General features: G+C 29.9%; 1 protein-coding gene across 6 annotated transcripts; it reads right to left on the reverse strand.

Moving 5' to 3' along the window:
• Nucleotides 1-5,607: 5,607 nt before the first annotated feature.
• LOC106772992 (ABC transporter G family member 11) lies at nucleotides 5,608-11,946 on the reverse strand. 6 transcript variants are annotated; one of them, XM_022786108.1, is made up of 10 exons: nucleotides 11,752-11,946; nucleotides 10,431-10,587; nucleotides 9,974-10,328; nucleotides 8,180-8,255; nucleotides 7,596-8,066; nucleotides 7,411-7,497; nucleotides 7,152-7,277; nucleotides 6,847-7,041; nucleotides 6,639-6,725; nucleotides 5,608-6,419 (listed from the first exon to the last, which is right to left on the reverse strand). In XM_022786108.1, the coding sequence occupies exons 3-10, from the start codon at nucleotides 10,264-10,266 to the stop codon at nucleotides 5,724-5,726; spliced, it is 2,031 nt and encodes a 676-aa protein (XP_022641829.1). In that variant the 5' UTR covers nucleotides 10,267-10,328; nucleotides 10,431-10,587; nucleotides 11,752-11,946; the 3' UTR covers nucleotides 5,608-5,723. The 6 variants fall into 6 exon arrangements, with proteins under 6 accessions (XP_022641829.1, XP_014515136.1, XP_022641827.1 ...); XM_014659650.2 differs by having other exon boundaries at nucleotides 8,180-8,259; nucleotides 10,113-10,328; nucleotides 10,431-10,591; XM_022786106.1 differs by having other exon boundaries at nucleotides 10,431-10,591.
• Nucleotides 11,947-18,928: the final 6,982 nt, after the last annotated feature.

Raw genomic sequence — 18,928 nt, forward strand, 5'->3', positions numbered from 1 at the left:
GAATATAATCGTTATAATTCGATTGCATAAATTGTATTTAACGTGACAAGTTTTGAGTTACAAGTTAAATTGTTTATATTGTTTAACATATTCTAATTCTAATGTCTGTCTTATAAGTTATTTAATATGTAAAAAAGTTAATACTTTTGGATTAAAATTAATTATACTCATTTATTTTTAAAGTTAGAAAGGTTAAAATGTTTCAATATTTATAACATGAATAAATTTAAATTTTATGTCGAAGTTTAAAGACTAATTAATCCAAAAAGAATTTAGATGAAAATGTGTGTTTTTAGAAATAAGAGTGTAAGAGATTTATGTATGGAGATAAAAATGTGATGAGATTTATATAAAAGTTAAGAAAATAAAATTATGAATTAGAAAATTTGTCATCTTTTAATTTGGATATTGAGCATTTGTTGAATTATGCTAACCAGGCACTATATTAAATAAAAAATATTAAAAATAAATAGTTAGCATCGGTTAATTTTTTTTTATATTTAGCATCCTCTTAATTAACTTTAATTTAAGTAAATGAGATATAAAATTTATTAAGATTGGAATCTATTAAGGATTTTTAACATTTATTTATTTTATTTTTTATAATTTACGTGCATTTAGCTATTTAAATAAATATAAATAATAACAATAAATAAGATTATTATCTACTAAGCTAACACTATCATTATTTAGTTTTAATATTTATTTTAATTTGTTTCCTCTAATATACAACCTTTGTGGGCTTTCCCAATGTGTTCCACCCTTAAAACTTCCTACTATTCACAAAGAGCCTTCTGTAGAAGAAACTCCCTCCTCCCCATCTCCACGTACACCTAGCACAATCATTAAAGATGTTAACCTCGTCATTCAAATAGTTAGCCCTCCACACTAAATCACAATCACAACCTTTAGTCACCATTCCAACCACCACCTCCCTAAACCTACCTCCCTTACCCACTAACTCAAACTCTCATGCTATCCTAATCCATCTTCATCACTTGATTGGTGACAACAACGAGCGTCAAGAAGCTAGGATTACCGCAATGTTCCAAGAAAACAAGGAAGAGCAACAAGCCAACTTCCAAGCTCTCTTAAACACCCTCAACAAGGCTATCACCCAACTTCCAAATCATTCATAGCATACCGTTTGATAAGCATTAATCCTCTAATGCCTTAATATGTCATATTGTTCTATCTATGATACTTTGTTGATTGCTCTGATATTTCATTGATTGAATGGTTGAATGCTCTGATATAAACATTAATAAGATATTAGAATCAGGGGAAGAAGAAAAATGTTATTGCATTTATGGGGAATACATGGCTATCTGTTGAAACATAAAATATCTTTTTGATCTTACAAATTATCTTACTCTAACATACATATGACGAAAATTTGATAGTTATGTGCTTTGATACATGTATGAACATGTTTGCTCTAATATAAGTATGAAAATTTATGCTTAATTAGGCTCTGATAAAAATCTATTATTTCTGCTTTGATACATGTATGACTATTTATTCTTGAAATATTTATGCCTTGATACACATGTGTTACACAAAAGATTTATCACTACAAGAAAATTGTGTTTTACATATGGATTATTATATATGGATTAATTTGTATGCATTAGACATGTTACATATAGATATTACATATGGATCTATTACATACAGATTTTTCCGTATGTAATGGAAAAAAAATTACATACAGATTATCCGTATGTAACTTGGTGCGTTTGGGCAGAAACATTTCTAAAGATATATCCGTACGTAAAATTTGTATGTAAATGAAAAACTAGTTACATAAAGATATTATATATAGATTTTTAATTAATTAATAACTAAAAAAATTTAGAAAAAGCATCGAGCTTCTTCTAACTTTGAAAAAAAAAAAAACTAACTACAACTCTCCAAAATGAATCCCTTAATCACTCATTGACCCTTCCTTCTTCCTTCATTTCGGATAAAAAAAAAAAAAAACTCACAAATCCTTTATTCTTCCTTTTTCTCGGATAGAAGAAACCCTCACATGGTTTTGTTTCCCCATCTCACACCCTGCTTTTTTTCTTCTTCCTCCCCTCCTTATAGCCACGCGTTCTTCCTTTTCCACGTATTCATTCAGACCGCATCATCAGCCACGTCCATTTTCTCTCTCGCACATTAGAGAGAGCATCTTAATTCTCATGTTCTTCTTCCGCGAGAGCATTTTCTTCTTGAGAGCTCACCACCAACGGTAAGCTTCCTTTCTATTCATAGATTCATCATCTTATGTTATATTTCTTCCTTGCCTCATCCTATTCAATAACAAATTTCCTCTTTAACGATTATTTTCATTTCCTTTTAGGGTTTCGTCATCCTTTCACCATTTTCTTGAAGTTTCACCGATTAAATACTCTTTTACTCCATTTAAAAAAAAAAAAAAAAGCTTTTCCTCCAACTGAAAACTCTTTTCCACCTTTCAATCTCATTTTTGAACAGATTAATCGATTCATTTTGAGTTTACTCCTCGGGTTCCTTCGGTCTAGATTAGGGTTCCTACTCTATTTAGGGTTTTTGTGAGTCCTATCTCTATTTTGGTTCATTATCCTTCAAATTCTCTATTCTATTTGTGCCTTAGGTTAGTGTGAAGGTTATCGCACTTAGGTTTTGATATAATCTCTCTCGATCTCTAATTCCTCGTTATTTCGCTGTGTTTCATTCTCGGAGAAGCTTCAAGGACCTTTAAATCAGCTCGCATCGTGCATTCAGTCCTCTTCCTTGGAGCCTCTCCATCAGGTGGTATTCAAAGCTCCGATTCTTCCATGCACTTCAAAAGCTAAGTATCTCTCTCTTTTGTGTCATGTTTTCATTTGATTCATTATTGTGTTGACACTGTTTCGCATCTCTATTTTGAGTTTTTTCTCTGATTCATGTAATGTCAAATTTGTATTGGCTTGTTTTGTCTTAATTTTGAGTATTATATGTTAATTCTACTCATAAATTGTTTGTTTAAATGTCTAAGAGAGCTAATATGAGATTGTTCATTCTTGATAACTTATTACTCTTGATACACATGTGTTACACAAATGATTATATCTTGCTTTGACACATATATGATTTCCATCACTAAGTTATAACTTATAGAAGTCTTATATCAATCATGATTAGTCTTAGATATAATAACATGTTTTGATACTAAATGACATTTTCTCTAATAATTTTTAAATTATATGCTCTAATACTTGAAAGAAAAATTGATGATATACTTGGTTGCTCATACTTGCTTGGTCTGATATAATTGTTTGATAATTATACATTATGATCTGATACAAGCTTTGATATACAAACGCTCTAAAAACCTTAAAAGAAAATTTGATACCATTGAAAAATTTATAAACACTCTGATACATTTATACAATATACTTTCGCTCTGGTACATATACATGATGTACACATGCTTTAATATTAAACATAAAAAAAAGGGAGTGATTGTTAAGATAAGATCGTCTACAAACTAAACTATCTAGCAACTAAGGTTTTGAAGTTTAACAAAAGCAATAAATGAAATACCGCTCAAGATGAAATGTTGTTTTAAAGAGAAGACATATAACAAAAAAATATTTTGGAACATCCTTTATAAACGAAATATCGCTCAAGACGAAATGTTATTTTAAAGAAATAACGTCTAAGAGAAAAATATTTTGAAACATCCTTTATAGACAAAAATAAGCTTACAGTAAATTTTTCTAGACTATACTATATAATGAACAAAGTTTTATAAAAAACGTCTAAGAAAAGAAAGTGTCTCTCTTATTGAATCATCTAATAGATTATATGGGTAACAGACAACTGTTTACAAACAACATCTAAATGGTCATACGAACAGCGTCTTGCAAGCTAGCATTTTATGAACAAAAGTGTCTATCTCTTTTATAACACTGAAGCTTAAAATGTGTTTTATTCAAAACAATGTTAATTCAAGCAAAACGGCATAACGCTTAACAACTTCAAAAATATTTAATGCGTGTATGTTAAAGTGTTTCAATACTTGTATACCTTGTTGTTGATATTTGTGTAGATCAAAGAAGCGGTAAGACTTAATCAGAATCACTGTACCCAAGAAAAAGCCTTGAGAGATATGAAAAACATTTTGGGAATGTTTCCCTTGAAGATTTCTGCTTTGACACGTCTTACAAGCTATGTTTTGTTAAAGGCCAAGACAAAGCGTTGTAGCTCTGCAAAGTAGACTTGAGTCTAACCTCTCACAAAAAGCTACCTACTCTACATGAAGTCAACCTCTCTAACGGTCATCTATCAAGAAAATCTATAAATATACAGAAGCTAGAAAAGAGGATAAGAAGGATAATATATAAGTAGAGTCGTGAATGCTAAAACAAGCTTATTGTGCACATATATATTCTGAAGCTAAATTTTCTAATAAAGAAAAACCTAAGCAAAATCTCATATTTCTTTGTATTATTTTTATCCTCTCTTTTGAGAGTTATCAATCTGTATTTACTCATAACATTAATTGTGTTATACATTCTGAAGAGAATTAAAATACTTATTATTTAGCTTAGTTGAGTTAAACACTCTAAACAAGTTGTCTAGAGTTGAACCAAAAATGGTTAGAATACTTGTATGCTAATAGTTTTTAAACTTGAATTAGTCGTGTTGACTAAGTGAACCAAGAGTATAAAGCTCCGTGTTTGCATCACAATTATATTATACTACATAATGTCCACCGTTTGCATAACATATTATAATAAATTGTCCTTAGTTAAATTACAATAAACGTAAATCATAATAAAATATAATCATCAACAACTCAACGTAGTAGACAAATAATAATGAGGATTTTAATTAGATAAATTACCATCATAAAAATCATGCTTTCAATTGAGAATACAAATAATTGTTTCTGTATTTTCTAACAAAAGATGACCTTTACACTTATTAAGAATTCTCAAAAAAAATGTTGAATACAAATTCGTACGTAACTTTAGTATATAATCAGAATATTTAGCAAGTCATCGTTCACAATGACAGATATGAGAAGCTTTGATTGTTACTCTTGCATTATTAATATGCATCCATATGTTTCGTATAATTTGGTTCATTCAAATATATATCAACTTTATTCGTTCCCATTTTTGTTGCAACTTGAAGTTTACGTTTTTCTTTTTTTAAATCCTACCATGATAAGCCAAAAAAAAGTTTACTTTTATAAGAAAAATAATAATTAAATTAGAACGAAGGCAAATAACTTACATAAAAAGAAAAAAGGAAGATGAAAAACTAATGCGCTTACACTTTCAACAATATTGAGAGGAAAACATGTACACTTTTTCCTTTATATTTTCTAATTGTACAACAACCCTTTCATAACAAAATCACAATGTTTCTAACTTCGTCCTTAGATCTAAAATTGTATCAAATGCAAGAACAACATCCCAATATTTATCAAATCTCATCATTATCTTTTTAGCTATACCTCTCATAACTTGATCTTCTTCTTTTATACTTTTCATTGAAAAGGATTAAATTTTAAATAAAATAAAAATAAAACTAAAACCCAGAAACTAGAAATGATGCAACTACATAACGCAAACCCGGCAACAAAAATAAAATAAAAAATAAAAAATAAAATTTAAACGTAAGTGCAAACAAAACCCGAAATTTAAGTTTATTTCAACAAATAAATGATTTTTCATCCAAATCTTGAACCTGGTTCATTAACTTTAAGTAACTTGAACTTCTTGAAGAGGAGTGGCATTAGGATTCTGCATGATCGACGTTGTTCGCTTGGTAGAGGTTCTTGACGACAAGAATGATACAATGATCGGTTTCAGCTTCTCAGTAGTTTTGATGTTAACCAAGAAGAGAACTCGATACAGAAAAATCATCCCCAGCAAGATTCCAAGATCAACCCACTTGGAGTAACTCATGTTTACTTGCCATGTGTTTGTTAGAATTTCTTCACCAGTAACGTAGGAGCCACCTTCGACATTATCTGAAGCGAATCTTAGTCCTTCAAACTCGTTTTTGAACAGTCCTTGGTACGCATATCTATGGAAGGCAAAATAGAACATTGGGTATTTCCAAAATGGCTTTGGAAGATCACTTGGCAATCTGAAGAACCCACCACTCAGAATCATCATTCCCTGAATTCCAGCACCGGTTATGATGCCCATTAGAAAGTTCGGGACAATGCTTGCAACTATCATCATAAGACTCTCTACCAACATCAGACAAGAAAAGAGACAACAGATGAAGTATACAAAGTGTTCAAAGCCTTTTTGAAGACCAGGAAGGTAATAGGCTATAGATCCAGGAATCAGGGAAACCAACAACAAGAATGGGATTGATGAAAAGGTGTTCCCAATCACATATGCAGTCACACTGTAATGTCCATTTAGTCTCTCACGTTCAAACACCTGGACGACCAATCACAAGGATGGAACAAAAACTGAATAGTTTATAAATTTGAAAATAGCAAAATAGGACATCACAATTTCTTTTTACTACGATGCTATTTCTCACAAAATATAACCCACTTGTATGTTTTATGCCAGTTCATTAGAAGTAACTGGGATGAATACTTTACTATAATTCAGTTTATCTATTTGAAAAACAACATAAAAGGGTTGAATCACCTTCATATCCTCCACAAAAGAAGGGAATCCGCCAATGGTCATGAAAGTGATGAATGAAGATACAAACATAAGAAATGAACCTCTATCCTGAAAAAATGAAAAGTGACTTCAGATTTAGAAGACATTAATTAGGTAAAGAAAAGTCAAATAGTGCACAGTAAGTTATATGAAGTAGTATATATATTATGTGTTACTTTTCCTCTATTACCTGAATTGAGCGGTGGCTTGTACCTAAATCATAGAAAATAGTGGCTAAACTTATAGCCAATGCAACATATATGGCAAGGCGTAGCCAATAATAGCCGAGATCACGATACATGTTAACAGATGATCGTTTGGTAAGAGAAAAGCACTGACTAATAAAGCCAGCATGCTTTCTCTTCTTGTTTGTTGAACTGGTGTCCTGCAAATTAACCCATGAAAGTTTCACAATGATATTTTGTAAATTGAAATTAACTTCTGATAAAATTTAGGAACATGGTATGAGATTTACTTAGCTATAACTAAAGATACCTTTTCAATTAGTTCTGCTACTTCTTTCTCAACTTCTCGGTTCATTTCAGATGACTTGTACGAATTTACAAGGATCTCAATCACTTCTTCAGTGTGTATTGTATCCTTCCCTCCTAACTCAGTGTCCTGACAAATAAAAAAACATTTCAATCTTACTTCTATGTGTTAATTTGACTAATAATGTTGCAGAAGAGAAAATTTAAAACATCAAAACCCAAAAAGAACACTTATTCCATGGAAGCATGGTCAAGTTAGTTACCTGTTCGAAATCCTTGTTTATGGTTTTCAGCATATGATCTGATGGATTCATGAGAGAAGGACAAGGAAAACCATTTGAAGCGAAAAACTACATTGAACAAAAGCAAAATTAGTAAAGCTGAACCTTAAAATTAAAAATGAGCAAAAGAGTGCTATATGAAAAGAAGTTTTAGTTTAGTCCCTAACCGCACTTGCAGCAGAAGCAGGTCCAAAGTAGACAGTTCTGCCTGAAGATAGAAGACAAAGGTTGTCGAAAAGTTGAAAAACTTCAGTACTAGGTTGGTGGATTGAGGCAATAATAGTTCGGCGAACGTCATCTCTTTTATCAAATGTAGCGATTCTTTTCATGACATAATAGGAAGCTGCACTATCAAGTCCACTAGTTGGTTCATCAAGGAAAAGTAGCCTTGGTCGTGTAAGAATCTCAATGCAGATGCTAACTCTCCTTTTCTGACCACCACTAATCCCTTTAACACCCCATCCTCCAATTCTTGTGTTAATGGCATCTTGAAGACCCATTTCTCTGATTGTAAAATCTGCTCTCTCTTTCTTCTCTTGATTCGACATGCTGTCAGGTAACTGAAGTTGAGCTGAATAGTGCACAGCTTCTCCAACCGTTAAGGTTGTCATCAAGGTATCATCTTGTGTCACATATGCCTGTCGTCACAACATGGATCCAAAGAATGTTTAATAGATCATGTGGCTACTGATAATAAATAACATTTCTTTTGCTTTATTTTTTCTTCATGAATTTAATAGTTTATACATACTGATGTTCCATATGCCAGGGCTTGTTTCTTCCCATTGATAAGAATCTCCCCAGTTTGCCTTGTGTCGGAACCTAATCTTCCTATAATATGAATTTATATCATCATTTAAGTTTTCCAAGACCACAAAAGTTCAAATCTTACAGGTAACAACTCTTTGATCATGCTAGCATTAGAACTGATTTGGCTGTACAGTAAAATTATAACATATCTCTTAACATTAAACTATAACCTTTACTGGTATATGCATAATATGAAAAACTTGTTTTAAGATTTAGAATAACTTTATTACTGATTAAAGTAAAATTGTTAAATATTTTAAATATGGCGTGACATAACAATATTTATGAAATTAGAGTTAAACGCAAAACAACTGGTGTACTAATATAAACATTCATGATAAGTGTTTATTTGCCAGCTGAATTCTCCTTGTTTCAGTTTCGGAAAAAAAAAACCAATGGTATTTTGACATTAAAAATGTCTTTTATTATTTTTCTCTTGTTTTTCTTTATATATAAAGTTTTTTTATAACTATTTTATGTTGTTTGTAAACAGAATTTTGTAATAAAAGAAGGTGCATGGAGGTTTTTTTTTTAAGATGATGATATTTTGACAATATTTTTTAATAATTTTTTTATAATGTATCATTATTTTATTGATTTATTTGAATTTATATTTAAAAAAATATTTAAAATAGATTAATCATAAATTTACATACATGCATAATAAAAAGTTGTTAAAAAAAATAGTGTTAAAAGGATTTTTTTTTCTATTTAGAAAGACTTCGTAAACATAGTTTGAAGACTAAATGGGGTTTGGAAATAAAGATGAGAAAGAGAAGTAGGTAAGTTAATCAACATGGAAAGAGAAAAATGTAGAAGGCAGTATTATTTAAATATTAAATGACTTATGTATAATGTCTTATAAAAGTCTGTTGCGTTGATGACTTTTTGGTTTTATAAATATTGGTACTCTATTTTCTTATTGAGAATATTTATCACAAAAGGCAGGAAAAAAAAAAGTTATTTAAGAAACTCTTATAAAAATTTCCTATCATATCTGAAGTTTGATTCACTCCATTAATTAGTTTAAGTTTAGTGATAATTAACTAATTTAAGTTTAATGCTAAAATCGAAAAGATAGCCAAATTCACTGGATTAATCAAAGTTTAATTAATGTCAAGATAAAAAAGATTAAGCTCAAAATTAGGGTTTCAAAATTCATTTTTAAATTAAAAGAGAAAAGATGCAATTTAAGTATTTTCAAGGAATGAGATTCATTTCATTTAAGGATAGTTTGAGTGAATTACTTAATGTTTATAAACATATAAGCATCAATCACACCAAAATCAATTTGCATGAAAACTAATTTTAATTAGCATGGGGAAAAATATATTCAAAATAGAAGGTAGAAAAAACAAAAATAACAATGCCCTTTGTTTAGCACTTATTTCTTGTAACAAGTAAAAGAAAATCTCCATTTATCTAGCTATCATATATTCATGTTATTCAACCTAGAGAAAATATCAAACATATTTTATTTTCAAAAACAAAATATTATTATAAACTTTTGTTTTGAAGTTATTGAGAAAACATAATCTTTTGGAAGTTGACCTAATCTCCAAGAGATTAAAGCATGCAATGAAGGTTGGTCAAGATTTAACATATTTCTAGAGGTTTATAAATGTATAATGTCATAGGAAGAAAAACAAGAAAAATAAAGAAAAAAATTGTATAACATGAGTGTATAGAAAATTAAGATATATGAGTATGATTATCCAATATAAGAAGTGTGGACTTTCCAGAACCAGAAGGACCCATTATGGCCAAAAGTTGCCCAGGCTTGGCATAACCAGTTAAACCCTGCAGAATTGATTTGCTTCCATTGTTTCCCATAGAAGCAGTCACCCATACTTTTTTCCATGTCAAGCTCATACCTTCCTCTTCTCTCCAACCTGAACTTTCTCCTTTTGCTTTAGGAACACTCCATTCTTCTTCTATTTCCAGTGCAGTGGCTTCAACTCTTGATGAGTTAGGTTTAGTTTCATAATCACCAGGAGCAGGTGAATGATATGGAACAAAAGAAGCCATTTTACGACAACACAATTTAATGCAGATCTGCTACACTACACTACCCTTCTCGATATATTTCTCTGAAATCAAACCAAATATATATAGACAGATTCGTTATCTTAATTACCTGTGTGAAATTTATTAATTGTTTCAGTCTAGATTTGTAGGACCGAGAGACTAACCTATTTTGACGTGGTTCTATCGTTTTTCAATGTTTGAACTGGGTTCTCCGATAATCTTTTTTTTGCCTGGGCCGCTCAATCGTTTACAATCTTGACCGTTCGGTGATCTTCAACCTTTGACCGCTTTGTGATCTTCAGACTTTGACAGCACAGTCGCCTTCCTGATGGAGAGGGGGGGGTACCCGCAAAAGGCACTCCAACATCCAAGTTAGACGTGTATTGAAGAGTCTCAGTTCTTGATTTTAGTGAATAATTATCATTATTTGAGTATTTGAAAATATGAGTTGAATGTGTGTAGAACGTAAGTCGTTTGTGCCAATGGCTCTCTATTTATATGTGGTTCAACATTTCCTACTCTATGTTTGGTCTATATTAGAAAGTGTCAACGAATACAATTTGTAAGTTGAAATCGTACTCTAACAAATGCACGTAAGGACACTAGTCCCATGTATGTTTGTGACATTTGTGGCTTGAGTTCAACCACGTAAAGGAAGCATTTGCACAACAAACGCTGTTTTGTTTGTTTCCCCAAACATTCACGCACTTGTCGATGAAAAGTAGTTTCTGTCGACTATTACTATGATCAGTTGCAAATCATTTTAAGAAATGGGGCAGTGTCTGTCTCAAACCACAAATAAAAATTATTAAATTATTTTACATAGATTTGAATATCAAATATACTTTGAGTTGTTAAAAATAAGATAACCTAACCCTTGCTTGTTATCATCATCAAATAGTCTTCTTCTTTATAGTGACACTCTCCTTTGAGTTTCCATGTGAAATTAATTAACTCCTTTTATTGATCATATTTCGTAAAAAAAATCCTTTTGCAGCCAAAATTTCAGCTGCTTCAAAGTCAAGACTTAAAATAGTTTACAAATATAATAACAATCCATCATTTTCATATAACTTTCGATATAAATGGACACCCAAGAAAATTGACATCTATATCCACCAACCAATTTTGTCAAACATTTATTAAAAATATAGTTAAATCACATCATGCAGTAAATCAAAAACTCGTATGTAAAAATCATGCAAAATTATACTCCATGTTCCTAGAAAATAAACCACTCTTGCCTGTTAAACTAAAGCACAGCAAGAAAAACAAGTAAGGATATATAAATTTCAATGAATACTTCAACAAACAATAAATTTGATTAGGCTGAGTTAAAATTTAAGCAAAAACATTGAGAATATCTAATATGATCTGATGTATAGGTTGGAATATTAGATCATTTATGTTATATCGTCATGGATTCATAACTTTGATTTTGTAATATTCTGAGTGCAACAGTTGAGAAGGAAAAAGAAAAAGAACCTGGAGGTAATAACCCTATATCATCTCAATTTTGGTTTCTGTATCTTCTTTTCTTCGATCAAAAATCATCTCTGATCCTTTTGCTTGCTCTTCCTCGTCCTTTTCAATTACAAACCCACTTTCTTCTTCTTCATAATCTCTTCATTTCATCTGTTCATATATACTTTCTTCTGCATATATAATCAACCTCTTTATTTCCATGTGTTCATTCCATATAATATATACAAAACGAGTACATCATGTTGTTTACATGCTCTGACTTTTATCTATGAGATCAACATTCTTTTAAAATCTCAACTTTTTGCGTCATCTCAATCAAAACACGTAATTTTTTTTAAAGAATTAATTATGCATTTTTTTATTTCATATATATTTTGGAATACATTATGCGCATTCTATCTTTTCATTTTATAATTTGTTTTTGTTTTCCGTGCTTCTCTTCCTTCCTTCTAATGTATGTACATTAGCCGCCAGCAAGTTGTTTCCATATTAAAATTAGCCGCATATCTATACTTTATATTATTTAATATTTTATTACCATTTGTTTTATTGTTTTATAAGTAACTTTCTTCCTCACATAAAATCGCCTTCTTTTAGCCAAGATTGGATGACTAGAAGACTTGGTCAATTTCAGCAGAGTGGAGAATGCGATTCCAAGAGTACAAAATTATGAATATATAAAGAATGCTTACGTCGTGATCCACAAATTAAGCAAATTGTTATGCAACATGTACAGTAATGAATTCTCATCAATATTTTTCCTTCTTTAATATTGTTTGCGAGATTTTGTTAACAGTTTATATTTAAATATTAAATAGTACAATATTTCTTTTATTATTTTATATATTATATCTGTTTCGGGTGTAAAGTGGTGACGACAGGATGGACGGAGCCTGGAGCATTCCAAGTGGTGTGAAAGGTCGGACAGTCCGTGAAGGCTGGACGCTTTTTTTGGTGTAGAAGGTTGAACGGTCTGCAAAGAGTGGTCATCTATTGAAGGCCGAACCTGAAACATAATGTGCAGCAAATGCAATATGATCTGAAGACATACCTGATACCTCTATTTATACTAGTTGTGATGGACTTTTACCTTTCGTGAGCGTGACGACGGTCCAATCACGCTTTAACCTCCATTAAGAGACCATACGGTACAATATCTATATCTAGGTATTATTCATGAGGTGAAAACAATTAGTATACACACACCAAAATGATGATACTGAGAAATCTTTATCATATATGATACAATAAAACCAAATTATAATAATCATTATAACACCAAGATTAAAAATGAAAGATATTGCCACTATAAAAAAAAAAAAAAAAACATAGGACGATAAATTGTTGGCATGGACTTTTTAATGCCGGCTCTAATTATCATCAATTTTGAGTCATCATTAATTTTTAAATTAATTTTTGATCAGTATTCATTTTTACACAAAGGTGAGTTAATACTATAAACATTAATATTAGTATAATTATTATGCTATATTCACATAAATATATAACCATTGAAAACACTCACATCTCAATGCAAAATTCATCCATTCTTATTCTAAAAGAAAAAATATATACTGATTACTATTGAATTTATTTTAGTAAGATGTAAGAATCTTCAATTACATTTTAATGATTTAAAATAATTTATTACGTTCAATATCTTCCAAAATACTCATATGAAACATGTCCTGATAAATACTACAGTACCTCACTTGTCAAACATTATAGATAAAAATCAACCTTGGTTTCTTATGCCAAATTGGTTACTTGCATTTGTTATAGGAAGTCTTGATATAATAACTTTCTTTAACATCTTAATTTATGTGATCAAACCATTAGTATAATTATTATCTTCTTTTCTTAATGAATTTTAGGTTAACACTACATAATAACATATCAGGTATATATCCTCACACACATGTACCTTTATTAAAAATATTATGATGCATGTTATTTAAATCAATTAGTTATATAAAAATATATGACAAATTCAAACTTCATTTGCCACTTTGAAATCTTCTACCAAACATGAACATAGCCACAAACTCCATAAAGAATAATGGCAAGGCATCTTTTCCAAGATGAAAATATCAGTGAAAACAGTAGAATGACATTAAAAAAAAAAAAAAAAAAAAGGTATGAACAGGAATTTACACTTCTTCTTCTTGGTGGGCGCATTCATTGCATTGTTAGACCAACAAAACTGTTCCAATGTCCTTGTTGTCTACCATGGAGCCCACACGAAACTCGGCCATAAATTTAGACACCAGATTCTAATGATGAAGCTTGGAGAAAAGTTATATTTTTTATTATTATTTTATTTTTATAATTTCAAAATTTATTTTAAGTTTAAATATCTTTTTGGTCCTAAGTTATAAGCGGATGTTCAGTTTAGTTCCCGTTTTTAAAATTTAAATCTTTGGTCCCTAAGTTATAAAAAATGTATCAAATGAGTCCTTTTTTATGTTCATGATCAAAGTACAAAGAGCAATCTAACTTAGGGATCAAAGGTTTACATTTTTTATAAAAACAGTATTTCAAGTTAAAAAGTACTCATTTGATACATTTTTTATAACTTAGGAATCAAAGGTTTACATTTTTAAAAGCGGAGATTAAACTGAACATCCGCTCATAACTTAGAAACCAAAAAAAGATTTAAACATTTATTTTAATTGTCTGGTTAGCTATTTTTCATTCATAAAATCCAACGTTTTTATATAAATAATGTTTAATTTAACATTTTCATGATTTTATATTAAGATATTTTTGTAGGGATAATTTTTTGCAAAATATAAGCTTTAAATTTGTAACAATGAACTAAAAATAACTCAGTTGATAATGAATAAAATACAAACAAAATAGCAAACTCACAAGATACTCAGCGTATTGATCTACTAAAGTTAATATTATTGAATTAACATATTATGATGTGAAAACACATACTTAAAGACTAAAATTAGAAATAAAACTGTGTACATTAAAAAGAGTCTCTTTATATAATAATATAAACTTACGTTTTTTTTTTATTTAATATATATACATATATTTTAAAAACACATTTAATTTTGTTAATTGTAACGCCCCAACAACTACATAGACTGTTGACTACCCTCACACGTCAATACAGGCGGCTTTCCGGTGTACTTTGTACTCACTTGCACAGTTTTTGAAAAAACTTTTCAAAAAGTCACTCATCCCTAAATTACTCCAGGGGAAAACTTCCATAAGGTCACCCATTCCTAAAGTACTCCAAGCTAAGCAAGCTTAACTATGGAGTTCTTATGGGTCAGGCTACCGAAAAGCAAATGTATTTGTTGATATGAGTAGTCAAATCAATTCCTTTAAGTTATCCTTCGATTGTATAGTCCCATATCTTTATAGTCTCTAGATCCTTCGGTGTATGTTCTATTCGTCCATGTGTTTCTTTCACTGAAAGTCTGCCAGGAACCGCTCCTTATCGGTGTCTCTTGGTGCCTCTTGCACCGATCATTTCTCGTCCTCGTTAATGTCCGGATGTCACATTAATGTTTTTTATATCTCGAGTTGGTTAATAATTATTTCATTATAGTCAAAATTTAAAATTTAATTTAAAAGAATTAATTATATTACTCAAATAATACAATATAAAAAGTATAATCTTTTAAATTATTTTTTAACTTAGCATTTAACTTAAAAAGATGAATTAAAAATTCAGTCTATATCTCATTTTTAGCTTAGCTGCATAGTCGACCGTAGTTCGTCGGTGGCCATCGAGATCCACACGTGCCAGTTCCTGACCGCTACCACAACACCACATGCGTCCGCATGACACATTCATTACAAAATTTACAATCTATTTTGAAACATAATATATTTTAGATTTTATAATATGAAATATATTTTCAGAAAATAATTAAATTTTTTATTAATTTTTTCATCAAGCGTAAAATAGTTATTTAATCAGGGGAAAAAACGTGAGAATGTAGGAAGCAAATAATTATAAGAAGTATGAATAGGTTCATTGCTTCATGCACCTCTAAGTTTTGTTTTTACAACCCCATAGTTTTTAAAATAGCAATTATATCTTTATTGTTGTTGTGGCAACGTTTTTGATAGTGAAGAAGGCGTTGGTAGACGGTGACGGCAGGCGATTAATGGATTTGGGTGTGTTTTTTGAGTAAGAGGTTAGGGGAATGAATGAAGATATAAGGAGATGAAAAATAATATGCTACTCGGAATCAATTTCAAAAATTAATATATTTTTTATTGTATATTTCATACTGTATTTTTTTAATTCGGAAATATGTATTATCATAATGTATCATTTCTAAAATACATTATGGATTCCAATTGATTACCAAATAGAACGATTTAAAATATATTTTAAAAATATAATATATTTTGAATTTCACAATATAAAATATATAATATATTTTGAATTGTATAATTCAAAAAATAGTTTTAAATTTAAAATGATTTTTAAAAAGCACAATCCAAATTATATTAAATTTTTAAATATATTTATAATACAAAAATATAAAATATATTTTAAAAGATAATAAATTCCCAATTGTACAATAATGTATTTTTAAGAAAGGAAAATAATTTAGATATTTATTAATTCTTTCAGTCAGAGTAAAATAGTCATTTCATATAATCTACAGGAGTGCAGTGAGAAAACATGGATGTGCAAGAAACAATTTCCTATGAGTGGTAACTTAGTACTAGCTTGCTAAGTTCCAGAAGAGTGTTTCATCTCCATGTATTGTTTCATCTCCCCCTGCACCTCCAATTTTCTAAAATATTCCTAATTAATAAGTGGTTTAAAAGTTTAATATTTTGATTATTGAGAATTTTTGTGCCCACCATTGATCTCACTTCCATTTTCCTCCAATCACTAAACATGCATTCCTGACCTCTGCACCCCTTGACCTTGCTCCCCTGCACCACCCCGCACCCTTTCATTTCTACAACTCTTTGATAATATTTTTCTTCTTGAGGTTTTTGTACTTTGCAGTTCATATTTGTGAGTGAGTGTTGTTTATATATATTTGAGAAGGATTGTTGAGTGTAAGTTGGAGTGCTTGACTTGTTTTGGGATGGTGTATTGGAGTGCTTTGTATTAGCTCATTTTTGTGTGTCTTCTTGTTGAAGAGGGAGGTTAGTATTTTTTTTAAATTTGTTTGCATCTTGTTTGTTGCATTAATATTGATGGATTGTTAGTATTTTTTTTTTTAAATCTGTTTGCATCTTATTGGTTGGATTGATATTGATGGAAGAGACGTATTTTATTTTCGTTAATATGTTTGCATGAAATGAAAAATCGAAACTGGGAGAGCCAATGTGTGAACCAAATGTGGATATCCGATTTACAAACTTTCAGATGTGATATCTGATTTATTTACAAACCTTCATATGTGATATTTGATTTATTTACAAACCTTCATATGTGGATATCCGATTTACGAACCTTCAAATGTGGATATCTGATACACGATTTTATTATATTTATTCTGCATGTTTACATTAGATACTTTTTATATTAGTTTAATTTTTTTTTAATACTTCTTATATTAGTTTAATTTTTTTTTTTAATTTTATGTATTAGTTTATAATATATTTTATAATTTGTAATTAATAAAAAATAATTTTCTAAATATATTAAAATTAATAAAACTAATTTTGAATAAAAAAACTTAAAATGAAAGTATCGAATGTAGATTTCCGATGATCATCTATTCCGATGTGAAAATCTGACAAATGTTTATTAATTTATATAAAAGTTTAATAATATTTTTATTTAATTATTTTATTAGTTTTTAATTAATTTTAAAATTATATATGATTTTGTATCAATTTATAATGTAACTATTGTATACTGATACAATCGGTATCATGGATAGAGTCACGCAGCAGAATAAAATTAAATTAGCGGAAAACGTGTTCAGTTAAAAGTTAAATTAAAATGGTCAGTTTTATAAGTAAGTTTTCTTAAAAAAATTTATCGAACAACTGATGTGCAAAACAGTAAAGAGTGTAAGGAGTAGAAAAATGACACATTGAATTTTTATACTGGTTCTATTCAAAAGAATTTACGTCCAGTTGTTAATCACTATAAAAAGTGATTAACATTTTCACTGAAAATCAGATTTCATATTACAATGTAAGTGAATGACAATAAGATGATAGAACCTTCCTTTGACAAACGAATCAGAAGGGTGCTTCCTTCAACCAACGAACTGGAAGCGGACAATCTGCACTTTTCTTCAACAAACGAACTGGAACAGTGCAATTAAAATCTTCCTTCAACAGACGAACCGAAAGATGACCACCTTGCCAACTCGAAGAGAACCGCTCCGACTTCGACACACGAAACGCGAGCTTCTCCTATTCACGAGACCAGGCAAAGCACTTGAACTAGCTTTTTAGAACTTCCTCAAACAAACTGTATTCTTAAAAAGCTCAGAGTTACCCTCTAAGGGTTTGGAACAACTATATATAGCCTACAGGTCTGAATTTGAACGTTAGCATTACAAATGCCAGTGACAATGGATCATAGTAAGTTATAATCGATTATTCAAATTCGTTACAGAGGTTTTCAAAAAGTGATAATCGATTATTATAAGGGATAATCGATTATTCAAGAGACTTGGACAGTTCTAATCAGAACCTGTGATAATCGATTATTTGGAGTAATAATCGATTATTCCAGAACAACATGGTTTTTCAGAAAAGCTTAGGATAATCGATTATAGCTTCTCATAATCGATTAAATACGTGACAATACTAGAGATACAAATTTTTTTCTAAGTTTTACATGCTCAAATACATTCCTAATACATTTATATTCTACAAAGTGCTTTTAAAATAAATTCTAATATATCTTCTTCAGTTAATCTTCTTGGAGCATCATCAAAATCATTTATCTTCAATTTTACCAATGCTCCTTATTGGTAACAATCTCCCCCTTTTTCATGATGATAAAAAATACATGTTTTAAAGCAACTTTGGTTTTCCTACAAAACATACAAGCTAACAGACAACAAAGGATTGGTAGTACCTGCACTATCTGTTATATTATACTTCTCCCCTTTTTTATCATAAGCAAAAAAGATAAATGTAAAATGCTCCCCCTTAATATGATCTCCCCCTCAATTAAACAATGGATGCATTTAAAAATAAGAGATCATTTTATTCA

Source organism: Vigna radiata, chromosome 9 (genome assembly GCF_000741045.1).
Source record: "Vigna radiata var. radiata cultivar VC1973A chromosome 9, Vradiata_ver6, whole genome shotgun sequence".
Taxonomy (NCBI): domain Eukaryota; kingdom Viridiplantae; phylum Streptophyta; class Magnoliopsida; order Fabales; family Fabaceae; genus Vigna; species Vigna radiata.